A 17845-nucleotide genomic window follows, 5' to 3' on the forward strand; every position below is an offset into this window, starting at 1 on the left:
GGTTGGGTAGCCCAGGTCAGTTTGGGTCATCTCTATTTTAATTGAATTATTATTTATTAGACTAAAAATAAAAAATAAAAAATCACAAAATAAGAAAATACTACTGAAAAATTATATTTTTCGATCATTATGATTTTTGTGTGAGTTAGTAAAAGTTTTATGATTTTTATGTGAGAAAATATAGTTATATGACTTTGATGAAAAAAAAAAGTAATAGTTATATGATTTTTATGTGAAAAAATAAAGTTATATATAATTTTGGTGAAAAAAATTATAGTTATATGATCTTTTGTGAAATTTAACCAAGTTTTGATAATTAAATTTACTTTATATTTATGCGGATAGAATATAACAGATAACAAATAAAATAATCGAGGTGTGCCCGAACTAGCGGAACACTACCGTTACCAAAAAAATATCTAAAGCATTGAGAAATGTTTATACTTAATTACCGTTTAATGCTATGCGTGTTGTTAGTACAGTACATGAATAACGCGTCAGTAAATTTATCCATGCTACTATAAATGGAATGGTAATAAAGGATTTGGTGACAAATTTGGAAATTACACTAGTATAAAAAGAAACATTTAAACTACATGCAAAAGAAAAATTAAACAACTTAAACAAAAGGGGAAAAACGTGTATGCTTGTTCACAAAAACATATGTTGCTTAAATAAGAAAGCTTTTTTACTTCTAAAATCTAAAGTAAAAAAAGTAAACAATTCTAAGTAATTTCTTTATGTTTACCTAAGTGTTGAAAGGCAGGACAGAGTGATATGGTAGATGTAAGCAGAAAAAATAACAAATATTCGATAAAATAGTTAAAATACACGTAAACTAATTGAAAATTCATCGAAAGAAAAAGTTTGAATTTTTTTTATGTTCCCATGTCTCATATGGTGGTAGCTTCGTAGAGCCAGTGTTGGATACTGCTCACGTAGAGGCCAATATAGTATTAGTGTGTGACCCCATTAAACAGTTCTACTCCTTAGTGCTAATATAATAAAGTATGCACATCCCTTTTTTGTTTTGTTTTTCCCTGTTTTACTCTTCTTCTCTTACCTGTTCTTCTTCCTCAGTTTCTCTCTCTCTTTCTGGTTTGTTGAACTAGATTTAATGTTGGGTTTGAGTCCGCAGTGACAAAAGAAACAGACTTGCAGTAAATACAGGGAAGCTGTTATATCTAAAAATGTTTCTTCGCTCTGACCCACTTTTCCTGAAAAATTCTTGTGTCCTTGCTGACTTCTGATGCTATATTTTTGTTGTTGTTCTTCTTATTTTAAGGTACAGATCTCTGATCTTTTTGTTTGTTCATCTTCAGATCTTATGTTATATGCTGTCTGTATGTTTGTTTCCTGTTTTTTTTACTGTTGATTTATGTCCTATGTATGTTAGTGTTCTCAAAATGTGGAGATATTCTTGGGATTTTCACTGGGTTGTTGTTGTTGTCTAGTTTTTGGCTATTAGTTTTTTGGCTAAATTTGAGGAAAAGTTACCCCTTTGGTAAAAATCTTGTCTTTTATGCTTGTCATCTGCAGATTGAAGTCTTATTCTTTCTTTCTGTTTTTTCTTTTTTTCATTTGGGTGGAGAGGGATGGTTTCTTCCTTAGATTTCATTGATACTAACTGATACAAAGTTTATGTCTTTTGGGAATTTGGAGCTTCAATTTTCATTTTACAGAACTTTTTTTCTTGTGTTGGTTTTGCAGGATTGGAAGTTATGGAGCTTTGATTATCCTACAGTACTTTGCAGGTTTGTCACCATCTGAACTCTTCCTATACGCGGCTTGATAGATTGGTATCAACCTGGATATGTCGTTTAAGTTGTAGGTTTTGATGAGAATGAAATATCTATGGTTTGTACTTAGAGAAATATACCGGAAAGACCTATTCTTTTTGGTTATAAGTAGATAAAGAATGAAAATGGTACTTGAAAAACTATGCTCATTTTCTATAGGTTCTGGTTGTTAGTAAGCTGCTTATGTAATTTGCATTATGTTTAGTATAAAGCTTGAGGAACAATATTAGATTCTAAGCAGAAACAAATTTGGTAACTTTCTAACTTAAATCTAGACATTCAGTGATCATCCAACAACGAGTTGAACTTTCCTTTCTTGAACTGGAATCTAGTTTGAACTGCTTGGTGCCAATTTTGCAGTGTTAACAGTAGCGGGTTTATCTTTATCTTGAGTAGCTTTTTTCGCTATTAATGATGGATTTGCTGAAAGATTGATGACATTTGAAAGAGATCATCTTTTATACTTGTTATCTTGCAACTAAGCTAGGACAACTGGCATGAGGCATCACCTTAAGATTCTAAAGAAGTTGTATCTGATAAAAGTCATGTGATTTACTTTACCTAGGCGCCCCATGTGAAGATGTCTCTTTATACCCTTTTCTTTCTTTTTTTCTTTTCCCTTTTCTTACTTTTTTCTTTAAATGCCTTTCTTGCTTTTTCCTCTTCACTTTTCTTCAGAAATTTATTCCTGTTACTGAAACACAATTTGGTTTTTCGATCTTTTGCAGCTGTATCTATTTGTGAAGCTCTTAAGATTACTGGAAAATGCTTACCTGATAAGAAAAGAGTAGATACGTCAGTAACATTTATTTGTGGTGTTTGGACTTCGACCTAGCAGTTTTGAGTTCAGATGTCGTTCCGCAGTATAGTGCGGGATGTAAGAGATAGCATTGGTAGTTTATCAAGGCGAAGCTTTGATTTAAGGCTGTCTGGTCATCACAGGGATAAATCACATGGTTCATTTTATGACTTAAGCGACCAGCCTCCTGTTATCCAGGACAGTTGTTGGGCCAATCTTCCTCCGGAGTTACTTTTTGATGTAATTAGAAGGTTAGAGGAGAGTGAAAGCACATGGCCTGGTCGTAAGCATGTTGTAGCATTTGCTGCAGTTTGTAGGTCATGGCGGAGTATGTGCAAGGACATTGTTAGAAATCCTGAATTTTGTGGAAAGCTAACTTTTCCTGTTTCCCTAAAGCAGGTATTTCTTTAACTTCCTTAGAGGAATATTTCGAGTACAGAAATATGGCTTTGTGGTTGCCGTGTGGTCTGTGGGAGCAACCCTTCTATTAATTGTTATAGAATCAGATGGTTGTAGTGGAACTGACGTACTAGAGAATTAAGTCTATTGACTAATCTTTTGGAGGATAATTGATGAGTCCTTTTACTTTCTCTTTTCAGCCTGGGCCTCGTGATGGAACTATTCAATGCTTCATCAAGCGGGATAAATCTAATTTGACTTACCATCTTTTCTTGTGTCTTAGTCCTGGTAAGTATTACATTGTTGGCTGATATTTGCTTGATGCTTAGATGATTTTTGCATCTATTCCTCATCTTTTTCTTTGAGAAAATTCGTTGATGCCATCCTTGCATCTGAGTCATAGAAGGTACTTGCAAAATTCAGAACATGAGGTGAACATTATCTTTGCTGTCTTTCCAATCTCCTGTCATATAAAACCACCATTCTGTTCCTCTCCCCTTCCCCTTCCCCTCAAACCCAAAGGCAAAAAGGGAAACAAATCTATGTTGTTAAAGTCTTCTCTGTATGCAAATTGAGTTAATGATATCATTAATACTTATATTTCCAGTTGTAATTTGTGTCTAGACACGTTTGGTTGAGATGCGTTAGTTACTCTTGCTTCATTGCCTTCATAATTTATATGCGAGTGGCAATTGTTCAGAGGTTAATGGGGTATTTTCAACTTTCTCTGTAGCATTGTTAGTTGAAAATGGAAAGTTCCTTCTCTCTGCAAAAAGAACCAGACGGACAACTTGCACGGAATATGTTATCTCAATGGATGCAGAAAACATCTCTAGATCAAGCAATACATATATTGGAAAACTAAGGTTATTATGGAGGCTATTCATTTTGTTTTCCAATATCTTTCTTGTCTTCACCTGGTATTACTGAGATGTTTCAGGGAAACTGAATTTAATGAAGAATAGCATGCGTTTGATATATTCCTTTTCCCCTTCCCATTCAGCAGAGATGGCTTCTACCTTGTTCGCTAATATCAATACTAAGGCATGAGCAATCCCGGAAACTTGAGACTAGTCAGTAATTAACTATGGTTTTCAATGAAAAATAAGTAGAAATAGTCTATCATGCATGGATAGATTCATCAGGAAAATAAAAGTTCGAGTCAACAATAGTTGTCGTAGATGAAAGCTGAACTGAAGTTCTGTGGCATTATCCTATGTTGCACGGACTCTCTAAAAATATTTCGACACCCGTGTTAGATCCTCAAAAATGCACTACTTTTGGAGGATCCAGCATGCACCCGGCACAATTTTTGCAGAGTCCGAGCAACATAGGCATTATCCCATTATATTGTCTAGGCTATCAAAACCCAATTAAGGGACTTCCCCACCAACTCCTTACTAGGAAAAAGTGAGGTTTTGATTTTTGAGAATGACTTTGATGCTTATGTTTACAAGGCAGAAATGTACTGATTGTTAAAGTACCTTTGGGTAAAAGACAAGTGAAAAAGAAAAGGGGAAAAGAAGAGAGAGCAGCGAGGAACTTAAAGAAATAAGGCACCAAGGAGCTTCTTGAGGATGTCTAGAATGGATAAGTTACTTAAAATTTAGTACATTTGGTATGCACTGGCTTGTTGATATCGCACTTGTGCATCCTTCTGCCATAGTTTGATAACACAGCTCTCTTTGCCGAACTAGTCTAACGGATGGGTGTAGCGCAATTCATAATGCAGCTTCATAGTGCTTATGTTTATATTACATATATACTCGAGAAGCTGATATTCATCTTTTAATGAAGTTGTCTAGTTGATTCTCCTTTCACTATGTGAAAATGTGTATGCTATTGATGATAAAATATCACTGTTTATTTTGCAGATCAAATTTTCTAGGTACAAAATTCATTATATACGACACTCAGCCTCCTTACACCTGTGCACATGTCCCTGCTCCAGGGCGCACAAGCCGTAGATTCAACTCCAAGAAAGTCTCTCCCAAAGTCCCAACTGGAAGCTATAGCATATCCCAGGTCACATACGAGCTAAATGTGCTTGGAACACGGGGTCCACGGAGAATGCACTGTGTCATGCACTCAATTCCTGCCTCAGCACTTGATGCTGGTGGCTCTGTGCCTGGCCAACCAGAGCTTCTCTCAAGGCCCCTTGAGGATTCGTTTCGCAGCATCTCTTTCTCAAAGTCACTTGATCATTCCACCGAGTTCAGTAGCTCGCGATTTTCTGATATTGGTGGAGGATCAACTAATGAAGAAGATGATGGCAAGGGGAAACCACTGGTCCTAAAGAACAAGGCGCCACGATGGCATGAACAACTGCAGTGCTGGTGCCTAAATTTTCGAGGACGGGTGACAGTTGCATCTGTCAAGAACTTTCAATTGATTGCTGCCACTCAACAACCAGTTGCTGGACCGACAACCTCTCAGCCGACAAGCCAATCAGATCATGACAAAATCATCTTGCAGTTCGGGAAAGTAGGTAAAGATATGTTTACCATGGACTACCGGTATCCCCTCTCTGCATTTCAGGCTTTTGCTATCTGCTTGAGCAGCTTTGACACAAAATTGGCTTGTGAATAGTGCAAACCATTACTACATTAGGGTGCTAAAATTATTAACTGTAATGCTTGCTTCTATTCTGGATTTATTCTACTTCTTTTCACCATTAGAAATGAAGATTGTCCCTAAATTTCGTCATGTTGTAAAACCTGATGATAATAATGGTTCTGTTCCTGTGGGAAGGGTGCCAGATTTGTATAACAAATCGTATTATTCTTGCCATTTAAAGACTATGCCATGGCTCGTATGGCATGACAAATCGCATAATTTAATGTTCAAGTTATTTAATTTTGTCAACTAAATGTTTCATTAGTTAAGCGGAACTATTTTGTCTTATACGACTAACCAAACGTTACATTAGATATGGGTGGAATAGTTTTTCTAGTTCCTCTAATCAAACATTAATTATTTTATGTTATGCTGAGATTTGTTTTCCTAATTGAATTTCCATTATCATCCGTGAGATGGAAACAGCTAAGAGCTACCGCACAAGTTCTTGAATGATTGCATATAGATGTTCGTAACACGCAACGGAAGACAATAACAATCTTAGGTAGACCTTTTCGTGTCTAAAATTTATTTACATGTCAAAAGATCGGATTTGAGACGTACATGGTGAAGAGAGTCGTTTCAGAATTTTCTTCGATAGTGTGAAGACTCTACGTGTATTCACACCGAGACTGATCCTTGCAATCAACTCTTTGATCAATGAAACCCGTGAACAAATTGAATGAAATATTGTGTTGAAATTCTCAAAAATCTCAACTCGAAAATAGAAGAACAAGAAACACTTTTCTTGTAATTGTATTTTCTCTCTTGACTTTGTATTGTATTCTACTTTCACAAAGTGATTTTTCTTAAGACTTAATCATTCAGAAATTTTTTCTCCATCACCCTTTATATAGCATCACCTATAACCCTTTTTTGAGGTAATGATTTACTTATGGCAAAAGTTTATACCAAAAAAAACGTTATGGAAATTTTCAATGAAAATTTGAATTCCCATTCAAATTGGCATCGTGACTGCCAAGTCCTTATAGACTTTCCATAAGATCCAATTCCAAATTGGATTTTAAGTACCAATTAGTATTTTATCTTAAAAAATTCTAATCCCATTTTTGATGGGTCTGAAGTAGCTGCACGTCCTTTGAGGACTTCACGTCAATCCAATTCAAAATTGGATTTACTTAGAAGCCTTCATTAATATTTATATACATACCTTAAATAAATAAATATTAATTTTATATATATATATATATATATATATATATATATATATATATATATAATAACCAAGAGATAATTTTAATTTTCTATTCCAAATAGAAAATTTTAATTTGTTCCCAATATTAATTATATTTTTTGTGCTAGCAAAGAATACAATAATATTTTATTTGGACTAATAACTAAATCTATTTGACTAATTAAATTCTTTAATTTAATTATCAAATAATAAAATAACTAATCTTTTAGCAAAGATCAGAACACTCGTTAGTGTGCGACCCCATAGATTCAATACTAAGCCGTTAGTAAATTGATCACATCAATATACTAATCAAGGGTGACGCCTATCAACACTCCTTAACGACCGAATTGAATGAAGTATACAATTTACTCTCAAGAACCAGTAGAAGAACAATGTAGTATTCCTTCTGTCGTTATAGCTATGAGTCACCGTAGGATATAGTTTAACTGTCAAATCCTAATAGGCGACCGACTATGTGTTCATGTCAAATATAATCGACTATTGAATGACCTAAGAAACTCTTTTCTTCTTTCATTCAATTTTCCTGGCCAAGGTCTTAATTTGGTCGTTTATAATTCATGACAACATGGAGCTTAAACTCATTATTAGGAGTTGACAGATTCCATCTTGATCAATCACTAATTCTACAAGCATTTAATCATACCCAATATCCCTGAGATCGTCATAGTAATTGACAAGTTATTTATTGTGCTTTGATACTAGACACATATGGCCATATCCTACGGTGACTCATAGCTATAACGACAGAAGGAATACTAATAGGTGACCAACTATGTGTTCATGTCAAATATAATCGACTATTGAATGACCTAAGAAACTCTTTTCTTCTTTCATTCAATTTTCCTGGCCAATGTCTTAATTTGGTCGTTTATAATTCATGACAACATGGAGCTTAAACTCATTATTAGGAGTTGACAGATTCCATCTTGATCAATCACTAATTCTACAAGCATTTAATCATACCCAATATCCTTTCAACTATCGCCCTAGGGCCATATGTGTCTAGTATCAAAGCACAATAAATAACTTGTCAATTACTATGACGATCTCAGGTCAAAGGAAATTGTTACATCACATTGTTCAAGAGAATATCCTATTGACAATTTATGGCAATTCTAACCATTAGGAATTATCCAATGAGTCGGTTCAATGATCATATCTCTATATGCATCGTCTATCTATGTGATTTAGTAAATGAGAACAACTAATCTTTATCCCATAAAGACAATCACATAAATATTGATCTAACCGGATTACTAATGTCCAAATTAATAATCCTACGATCAAGAATAAACTTAGATTAAATTATAAGAAACTTCACTCTCATTATCATGATCTCCGTCACGATGACAAGTCTCAAAATTTAATCAAGGACTTTATCAAGTTAATCAAACAACTAATAATAACTATGATAAAAGAATATTAAATGCCATATATTTTTATATCAAATAACGTTTGCAAAAATATGTTCAAATCATCAAATATGATATTGGATCTAGGACATATTTACTATATCCCTAACAATCTCCCACTTGCACTAGAGTCAATCGCTCTTGTACTTCATTCCCAATTTCCACTTGTGCTTGTCAAACTCTTTTGCACCAAGAGCTTTAGTGAATGGTTTTGGAGCATTTTCCTTTCCATCAACTTTTTGAATCTAGATGTCTCCACGTTCAATGATTTCTCTTATCAAGTGATACCTTCGCAAAATGTGTTTAGATTTTTGGTGTGATCTTGGTTCTTTTGCTTGAGCAATGGCTCCAGTATTGTCACACAATAATGTAACTGTACCTTCTATTGAAGGAACCACACCAAGTTCAGTTAAGAACCTTTTTCATCCAAACAACTTCCTTAGCAGCTTTACTAGCTGCTATATATTTTGCTTCAATCACTGAATCAGCTACTGTAGCTTGTTTGGAACTTTTTCAACTCACTGCACCACTATTTAAGGTGAATACATAACCAGAAATAAATTTGCTATCATCATTATCTGAAGAGAAACTTGCATCAATATAACCTTCAAGTTTCAACTCAGAATCTCCATAAGTGAGGAATTGGTCTTTAGTCCTTCTTAAGTACTTAAGAATGGTCTTCATCACCTTCCAATATTCCTTACCAGGATTTGTCTGATATCGGCTAGTCACTCCTAGTGCATAAGCCACATAAGACCGTGTACATGTCATGGTATACATGATATCTCCCACTACACTAGCGTATGGGATCCTACTCATGCATTTCTCTCTTCAGGAGTTTTAGTACAATTCTCCCCACTGAGAGTAATTCCAGTGCCTATCGGTAGATAGCCTCTTTTGGAATTATCCATGTTATACCTTTTCAAATGGTATTAATGTACAAATACTAGGAAAGCCCAAGCATCTTCCTCGATCTATCTCTACAGATATTTATTCCCAATATATAAGTTGCTTCTCCCAAGTCTTTCATGGAGAACTATTCAAATAGACAAATTTTGATACTTTGCTATGCTTGTATATCATTCCCTATGAGTAATATATCATCAACATACAATACTAAGAATTTAATTATGCCCCCACTAACCTTTTTGTACACACAAGGTTCTTCTTTGCATCTAAAAAAATTGAACTTTTCAATTATTTTGTTAAAGCGAATATTCCAATTTTAAGAAGCTTGCTTTAGTCCATAAATGGATCTTTGTAGCTTGCAAATCTTATTATGATCAAGCGGAGATGTGAAACCTTCAGGTTGTGTCATGTACATACCCTCTTCTAGCTCACCATTAAAGAAAGTTATTTTCACATCCATTTGCCATTTTTCATTGTCAGAACCTTGTGTCGCCTCTTCATAGGTCATAGGGTCATCATCATTATGATCAACCTCATTTGATACATCATCTTGTACCATTAGATTTATTCTAGTTGGTACATGACGTTCTCGTGTAGACTTTCTAAGAGGTTCTTGTACAACTTTCTCATCTTGTGTTGGATTTGGTTATTGTTCAATTTGGTTTGGAACTAGTTCATTAACTTGTTCTTGAACTACACTTAGTTCTTGAACTTCAATCGTTGAAGATAACAACTTCCTTGTCAACTTCAAAATATCCAATAAAGGTTCTTCAACTTGTGTCTCATGATCTTGATTTTTGTGTTGATTCATTAGTTTCTTGAACTTCATAAAGTTCTATTTCTCCACTATAATTTCCTTCCAAAAGAAATTTCCTTTCCAAAAAGGTTGCTCCACTAGTCACAAACACTTTATGGCCAGAAAGGTGATAGAAATAATATCCTATTGTTTCTTTGGGATACCCAATAAACTTACACTTATTAGATCTTGAGTCAAGCTTATCAGACTGCAGTCTCTTAACATAAGCTGGACCACCCTAAACTTTAATATGATTAAGGTTAGGCTTACGTCCTTTCCATATCTCATATGGTGTTGTAGAGACTGACTTAGTGAGAACTTTATTAAGTAAGTAGTTGTTGTTTCCAAAGCATATCTCTATAAATTTATTGGAAGATCAGTGAACCCCATCACAAATCTCACCATATCTAATAAGGTTCGATTTTTCTTTTCATACACCCATTATGTTGTGGTGTTCCTAGAGGTGTCCACTGTGAGAGAATCCCATTCTCTTTGAGATACCTAGTAAAATTTTCACTAAGATATTCTCCACCTCTATCAGACCTTAGTACTTAAATACTTTTGTCAGTCTATTTCTCAACCTCACTACGGAACCTTTTGAACATTTTAAAAGATTTAGATTTATATTTCATAAGATACACAAATCTATATCTTGACATATCATCAATAAAGGTGATGACGTAAGAATATCCACCTCTATCTTGAATTTTCATAGGCCTACAAACATCTGTATGAATTAGTCTCAATAATTCAGAAGCTCTTTCTCCACTTCTAGTAAATGGAGATTTGGTCATTTTTCCTTTGAGACAAGATTCACAAGTTGGATATGATTCAAAATCATACTTTTCTAGGTACCATTCCTTGTACAACTTGTTAATTCTTTTCTCTCCAATATGACTAAGCCTACAATGCCAAATGTATGTATGATTTACTTGATCATCTCTTTTTATCTTAAGACTAGAAACATGCATAATCGAATTCGCATTCATATTAGGTAAGACATAAACATCATGTTGGAGATATCCATTCACATATAAATCATTACCATAATGAATAGAGCAGATACCATTGCATGTGTTAATGTGAAACCCACGCTTGTCCAACATGGAAGATGAAATTATGTTCGAAATAAATTTAGGAACATAATAAAAAATATTTAGCATAAGTACTTTGCCCGAAGGCATTATCAAAGAAATTGATCCTGCTGCTATGGCTGCAACTTTTGCACCATTTCCAACTTGTAGATTAATTTTTTCTTTCTTTAGTCTCTTACTTATCTTGAATTATTGTACCATATTGCAAATGTTATAACCACTGTCAGTATCTAATACCCATAGTGAAGAATTAGTAGTAGCTAAAGAAACCTTGAAAATATTTTTCATTAATGTCTATCTTGTTTCTTGTCCTTTAGAGTTGCAAGATACTCTTTGCAGTTTCTCTTCTAATGCTCTTTCTTCTTAAAATGAAAACATTCAGCATCATATACTGACTGCAAGATCAAATCTTCAAAAAGCTCTTTACCAAGCTTGTACCCCAACATCTCAATTTCTTCGGTAAGATCAATAACATGATTGATATGGGGTCCAACTGAAGAGTTTTCAATGTCCAACTGTGCATCAACAATCTTCTTAAGATATTCAACGATAGTAGTTAGATCCATATTCTGATATTTCTTCTGGAGTTCAGAACTCATAGAAGCGAGAATGATGCCTTTAATAGCAAGGCATTATTCCAAGTATTCCTGATAAACCTTGGTGCTTTCAATATCATTCTCTGTTAGGACTATCTTTAAAGGCTTATCTATCACATCAATAAACTTTTCATGCATGAGACCAATTCTCAAATTTCTATACCAGTCATCAAAGTTTGGTTCTGCCAACTTGTTGATCTCAAGTATTACACGCAGTTATATAACAAAGATATTGAGAAATCTAAAATATAGAAAAGTAAAATGCAATAATATAAGAACATATAATATCATAAAGACATGGACTTTTATCTAAATGATATTTTCATTAATTATTTTAAATTATTTACCCTCATTATAGTTTAAGAAATCTTTATTTCTGTTAGTGGAGTAAAAGAATCCTTTAACAATATATATGAGCCCCTTGGAAGTCAAGTCGTTTCTCACATATATTTTAAAGGTAGGTACTCTTACCAGTTGCATCCACATACAATTTTCTGAAATAGCTCTATGTCAAATAGTCCCCTGGTAGTCAGGTCGATCCTATTGGTATAGTTGAGTTCAACCGTCATGATAGCAAAGAACTTGTTAAATTTTATACTCCCAGAGTAGTTCAGGCGTCTAGTGTAAAATTAAATAATTCTTTCAATCCATGTATCTAATGCAATAAATAATTTTTAACATATTCTCGAACTATAAGTCTCCTGGTTGTCAGGTCACTCCTTATAAACAAGAAATAAATAAAATTATTTATTTTGATGGATAACTTTACGATAAAATATCTGATATTTTATTATTTAAGAACTCAAATTTTAGTAGGAGGAAATTATTATTAATACAACTTTTAACAACATGACGATCAAATCTTTTATAGCAGATAAGTTTAGTTCAAGTTGTCTACATGCTTAGTCCTAAATTAATTTATATCACATGTAATAAATAATTCAAAATTATGTAACGAACAAGCACGTGACACAAAAACGAAATTCAACATTCTTTTAACATGTTTATCTTATATATCACATATATCAAATAAAAATAATTCATGCTAGAACATTATTATTAATTAACATCTCATGAACTAATAACAATTAAAAATTACAATAGAATCTAATAACCTATTATAGATTACTATCATATCTAATACAAAATTTTAAATTTAAGTTACAAACTATCTCAATAGTTTAACTTATATGTATACATATTTTATTCACAATAAAATAATATCAATCCTTATGCATTCTAACAATTTAACTATTGCATAAGAAACATGCATTATGATTTGAACTCTTCAAATATAATCTTAAAATATTTCGTAAATAAATTTTAGACACGAGAAAACATGGCTCTGATACCATTGAAGGATTGCATATAGATGTTCATAACATGCAGCGGAAGACAATAACAATCCTAGACATACCTTTTCGTGTTTAAAATTTATTTACATGTCAAAGATCGGATCTAAGACGTACCTGGTGAAGAGAGTCTCGTTTCAGAATTTTCTTCGATACTGCGAAGACTCTATGCGTATCCACACCGAGACCGATCCTTGCTATCAACTCTTTGATCAATGAAACCCGTGAACAAATTGAATGAAATATTGTGCTGAAATTTTTCTCAAAAATCTCAACTCGAAGATAGAAGAATAAGAAACACTTTTCTTGTAATTGTATTTTCTCTCTTGACTTTGTGTTGTATTCTACTTTCACAGAGTGATTTTTCTTCTCAAAGCTTAATCATCTAGAATTTTTTTCTCCATCACCCTTTATATAGCATCACCTATAAACCCTTTTCCTATTTGGTTGAGGTAATGATTTACTTAGGGTAAAAGTTTATATCAAAATAAACTTTTTGGTATTGGACGGGTTTATGTAGGTAGTATTAACGATGTTACGTTTATATGAAATATTATGCAGGAATTACTTATTTTAAGGATATCTTATTGTCTTTAAATATTTTTATTTTTATATTGCTAATACATGTATTCTGCATCTTATTAATGCTTAGATTTTCGCATAATTTAATGTACAAGTTATTTAATTTTGTCAACTAAATGTTTCATTAGTTAAGCGGAACTATCTTGTCTTATACGACTAACCAAACGTTACATTAGATATGGGTGGATTAGTTTTTGCAGTTCCTCTAATCAAACATTAATTATTTTATGTTATGCTGAGATTATTTTTCCCAATTGAATCTCCATTACCATCCGTGAGATGGAAACAGTTCAAGAGCTACCGCACAAGTTTTAACAATTTAATTTTCAATTGACATAACTGAATTTGAATTCATTTATGATTAACTTAAATTATTGAAACGGATATCTGAGTCTTCCGTAGCAAACTGATCTTTCTCAACCACTTTGACTAGTCCACGATCGATATCTTACTTCAAGTCAAATTAAGGTGGAAGTATTTTAGAAGTTGTACGTATAAAATCCAAAGCAAATGACTTCAATTACTCTAATAAACTTATTGCAACACTATAATGAATTTGTTCATTATTTAACTATCTTAATCAGGTCATGACAGAGACACCTTGCATATAACGTGTGGGTATTATTATTAAAGAATTGGTGATTAGCTTGTCAAAGTTATCAAACATAAACAAAACTTTTAGCTTGGTTAGGAATTTAGTATGCTAAGACTAAAGTCATGTCCTATTGACTCATTCATCAGCAAGATAGCTATTTTTGGCACAAAGGGTATATCCTTTTGGGTCTCTCTTGCAACTCGAACATTCACCACTAAGGAGCGCAACAGAATAATAAGGTTTCCTCATCTTTAATATGAAATTTCGAAGTTAAACTCTTAAAATTGAGTTTTCCTTTATAGGGAGTACTAAAATTTTCATAATTAACTTTTTATAATATATATGAATTTAAATTAGTTGGACCAACGAATTCCAAACACGAAATAATTAAGCCAAAAAGGTGGAACATTCGTTATACTAGTTTGAAGACGCTTCACCAACTAAGCAAGCGATCTCTACATCACTTGGTCTTTCTTAAGTTAAGTTTTTTTTTTTCCAACCTTTTTCTTTTCCTCTTTCGAAATATATGCTACTTGGTGCTGATCAGGAATTGATAAACCATGCTCATAAGAAAAATTTCATAGAAATAAAAATGGTCATAAATGAATATACAGATAAATAATTGTAGGTGGATGCGAGAGTTATAATTGCAGAAACACCAAATAGTATTATCGCATCCAAATAATATAGTAGGAATTAATGCATACTCATCACGTATTTACTAGCATGTCGCACTCCCAACTAGTTAAGTGTGTTGTCTCTTTCACTTTAAGAACTCAAAAAATTATTGAACTCTCTAAATAATATTGGGTGTCATATGAAACTGAAAATTAATATTTAAAAAATTTCAAGTGTATGTATATATTATTTTCGAGTCAAGTGTAATCGGTATATATGCACAAGAGCGGAGCTAGGTGGACGGAAGGGTTTCAGTCGAATCCCCTTCGCCGAAAATTACACCGTGTATATTTTTTTTTAAACACACACGCACATATATAGTGTATAAGTTATTTTTTTTTATATATATATATATATATATTAGATGTTATCCCTTTAACTTATTCGCTTGTTTAGTTTTTAAATTTTTTGTATTCTCTCGATAAAAATCATGCTTCCGTCACAAAGTTATATACTGCATTAGAGACGCCCTTTTACATGTAGTAAGTACAAAGATGCCAAATGGAGTAAGAAAGAAGCAAACAATTGTAACCGAGATGAATGGTGATTGAATGGTGATATAACTGTAAGAATCTTAAAATAGAAGAATAAACGAAGAGAATATAAAAAAGAGAATAAAGGCTAAAAACTTTAAATAGCACAAGAAAAGAAAAAAAGAAAAAGGAAATGAAGACAAAAACAACAAATAGAAAAGTCTAAGGGCTCAAATACATTAAGAACCAAACTACAAACACCATAAAGCAAACAAACCCAAAAACATTCTTGTTCGTAAATCAAGATATCATGTTTTACCTCTAATAATAAATAAAACTCTCTTTGTTAACCATATTTTTGGTTTTGCTTTTTCTCATTTGCTTCTTAAATACGTCTCGATTTGCAACCCAAAATTTTGTGTCAACAGCAAAGGCAAGGGGGCCTTCATGTCCATAAGGCTCTAGGGTTCAATATATGTTCCCTTTCTTCTTTTTTCTCTTTCTGCTTCAACATGTCCAGCTAGCTCTTCATAGGTATTATATTCTTTTTCTCCTCCCTTACGTTTCGTTTCTTTTTAAAAAATTTCATTCCATTTGCTCAAAGTTACAATCTTTTTGGAGAATTTTGGAGTTTGTTGCCTAGGATCTAATTCTTGGAATTGAATTTGATCTGGGTTTGCTGATTTTATGCATGAAATTTGATGTTCTTGTAGTTTCTGTATTTCACTGTCTGAATTTGAGGTGGGTTTTGGTTTTGGTTCGGAATTGTAACCGTTCAAACGCCTATAAAGGTCCCTATTAATATTACTTAGCTTTTTGCTGAATTATGGTGTGTAATCTTGTTTCTGTTTCTGTGTTCTTTTTGAAATTTTGGGATTGCAATATGGGGACCTGGAAATGCTGTTTTTATCCTTTTTTTTTTGTTTTGTCAACTGATTGTTCTTTTTCCTGTTTGGTATTATGTAAATTGCAGTGGTTGAAGGTATTTTAATTCTGAGTTGAGCTGATTTTAAGATTCTGAGGAGGTTTTGTGTATTGGATTACAATGCCTTCTTCAGATAGTCATGGTTCTTCGATGCCGTTTGCCTCATTCCGTCGTTCAATTTTGAGTATTAGAAGTGAACAACAGGTTCATTCGCTGGAATTGAACCATGATTCTAATGTCCAGGAGATTGAGCAGGAAGCATTTCAGAAACTAGTGTCCACTCGATTTCAGGAACTCTCAGTTGCTTCTGCTGATGAATTCCTTTCCATTGCATGGATTCGCAAGTTGCTAGATGCGTTTACCAGTTGTCAGGAAGAGTTCAGAATCATCTTGTGCAACAATAAGGGACTCCTCTTGAAATCGCCTCAAGATAAGCTTTTGTCTGACTACTTTGATAGAACTATAAAAGCACTTGATATTTGCAATGCAGCCCGTGATGGGATTGGGAAGATTCGACTCTGGCATAAGCATTTGGAGATTGTGGTTTCCGCATTGGATTCTCGACAAAAGATGATTGGCGAAGGTCAGCTCCGTCGGACTAGAAAGAGTCTGATGGATTTGGCTCTTGTGATGCTAGAAGAGAAAGAAACTGGATCTGTTTTTTCTCAGAGGAACCGTTCTTTTGGACGCCATAATAAGACCAAGGATCACCAGCGTCGTCCTTCTGGGCACTCAAGATCTCTATCTTGGAGCGTGTCTCAATCTTGGTCAGCATCTAAACAGCTCCAGTCAATTGCAAGCCACTTGGTTGCTCCCCGTGGAAATGAAATAGCTGCAACGAATGGGATAGCGAGCCTTATATTTACAATGAACTTTATTCTTCTGTTTGTACTGTGGGTTCTTGTTGCTGCAGTCCCTTGTCAGGATCGGAGCCTCCAAATTCATTTTGCTATACCAAGGCAATTTTCATGGAGCAATCCCCTTTGGTTGCTTCATGGTAGGATAATGGATGAAGCTAAGAAGCCAGAACGCCGCAATTCAAATGGATTGTTGAAGGAAATTTATCAGCCTGAGAAATGTGTCCATCAATTGACTGACTTGATAGACTCTGCTCAGTTACCGTTGACAGACGATCAGATGGAAGAAGTTAAAGTGGGTGGTCAAGATTTATCAGCAGTCTGTGAAGTTCTAAAGACTGGTCTTGATCCACTAGAACGCCATTTGAAGGAAGTATTTAGAAAAATTATGAGTTGCCGGGCCGAGGGTCTTGAACTCCTCGGAAGTGCAAATCAGCCTTAGCGTTTATGATGGCCTACAACTTCTAACAAAATGAAATTTCATATACATCCCTATTTTGGCTATGCTGGTATTAAGGAAGTAAAAAAGGAAAAAAATATCTAGCAACTATGGTTTAAGCATGTAACTGTTTGTATGTACGAGAAGTATACCATATGTAAAACCAGTTTCTATTTTTCATTTTCTGGATGGTGATGGTTTAATTTTTTCATTTTTTATCCTTTCTCTGGGAGGGGGTGGAGATGGTGTTTTGTCATGATTATACAGTTTATACTTTTATTAAATGATGCTATTTATTTGTTGCA

At 33.7% G+C, this 17845-nt stretch overlaps 2 protein-coding genes across 3 annotated transcripts; both read left to right on the forward strand.

Moving 5' to 3' along the window:
- The first annotated feature begins 991 nt into the window (after positions 1 to 991).
- On the forward strand, positions 992 to 5787 carry LOC104108235 (tubby-like F-box protein 8). Of its 2 annotated transcripts, XM_009617217.4 has the most exons (6): positions 992 to 1285; positions 1711 to 1754; positions 2528 to 2997; positions 3198 to 3285; positions 3731 to 3863; positions 4872 to 5787. In XM_009617217.4, exons 3-6 carry the CDS (start codon positions 2650 to 2652, stop codon positions 5584 to 5586), a joined length of 1284 nt encoding a protein of 427 aa, XP_009615512.1. In that variant the 5' UTR covers positions 992 to 1285; positions 1711 to 1754; positions 2528 to 2649; the 3' UTR covers positions 5587 to 5787. The 2 variants fall into 2 exon arrangements, with proteins under 2 accessions (XP_009615512.1, XP_070033962.1); XM_070177861.1 differs by lacking the exon at positions 992 to 1285 and having other exon boundaries at positions 1565 to 1754.
- Positions 5788 to 15676: 9889 nt separating this feature from the next.
- LOC104108236 (protein BYPASS1-LIKE-like) lies at positions 15677 to 17845 on the forward strand. Its single transcript, XM_009617218.4, has 2 exons — positions 15677 to 15853; positions 16293 to 17845. The coding sequence occupies exon 2, from the start codon at positions 16365 to 16367 to the stop codon at positions 17541 to 17543; it is 1179 nt and encodes a 392-aa protein (XP_009615513.1). The 5' UTR covers positions 15677 to 15853; positions 16293 to 16364; the 3' UTR covers positions 17544 to 17845.

This window comes from Nicotiana tomentosiformis, chromosome 1 (genome assembly GCF_000390325.3).
Source record: "Nicotiana tomentosiformis chromosome 1, ASM39032v3, whole genome shotgun sequence".
Classification (NCBI taxonomy): Eukaryota; Viridiplantae; Streptophyta; class Magnoliopsida; order Solanales; family Solanaceae; genus Nicotiana; species Nicotiana tomentosiformis.

Coding starts and splice junctions, on each gene's coding strand:
- LOC104108236 (XM_009617218.4), top strand. CDS start 16,365: ATGCCTTCTTCAGATAGTCATGGTTCTTCGATGCCGTTTGCCTCATTC.
- LOC104108235 (XM_009617217.4), top strand. CDS start 2,650: ATGTCGTTCCGCAGTATAGTGCGGGATGTAAGAGATAGCATTGGTAGT. Junction 2,998..3,197: donor TTCCTGTTTCCCTAAAGCAG/GTATTTCTTTAA, acceptor TTCTCTTTTCAG/CCTGGGCCTCGTGATGGAAC. Junction 3,286..3,730: donor TTTCTTGTGTCTTAGTCCTG/GTAAGTATTACA, acceptor CTTTCTCTGTAG/CATTGTTAGTTGAAAATGGA.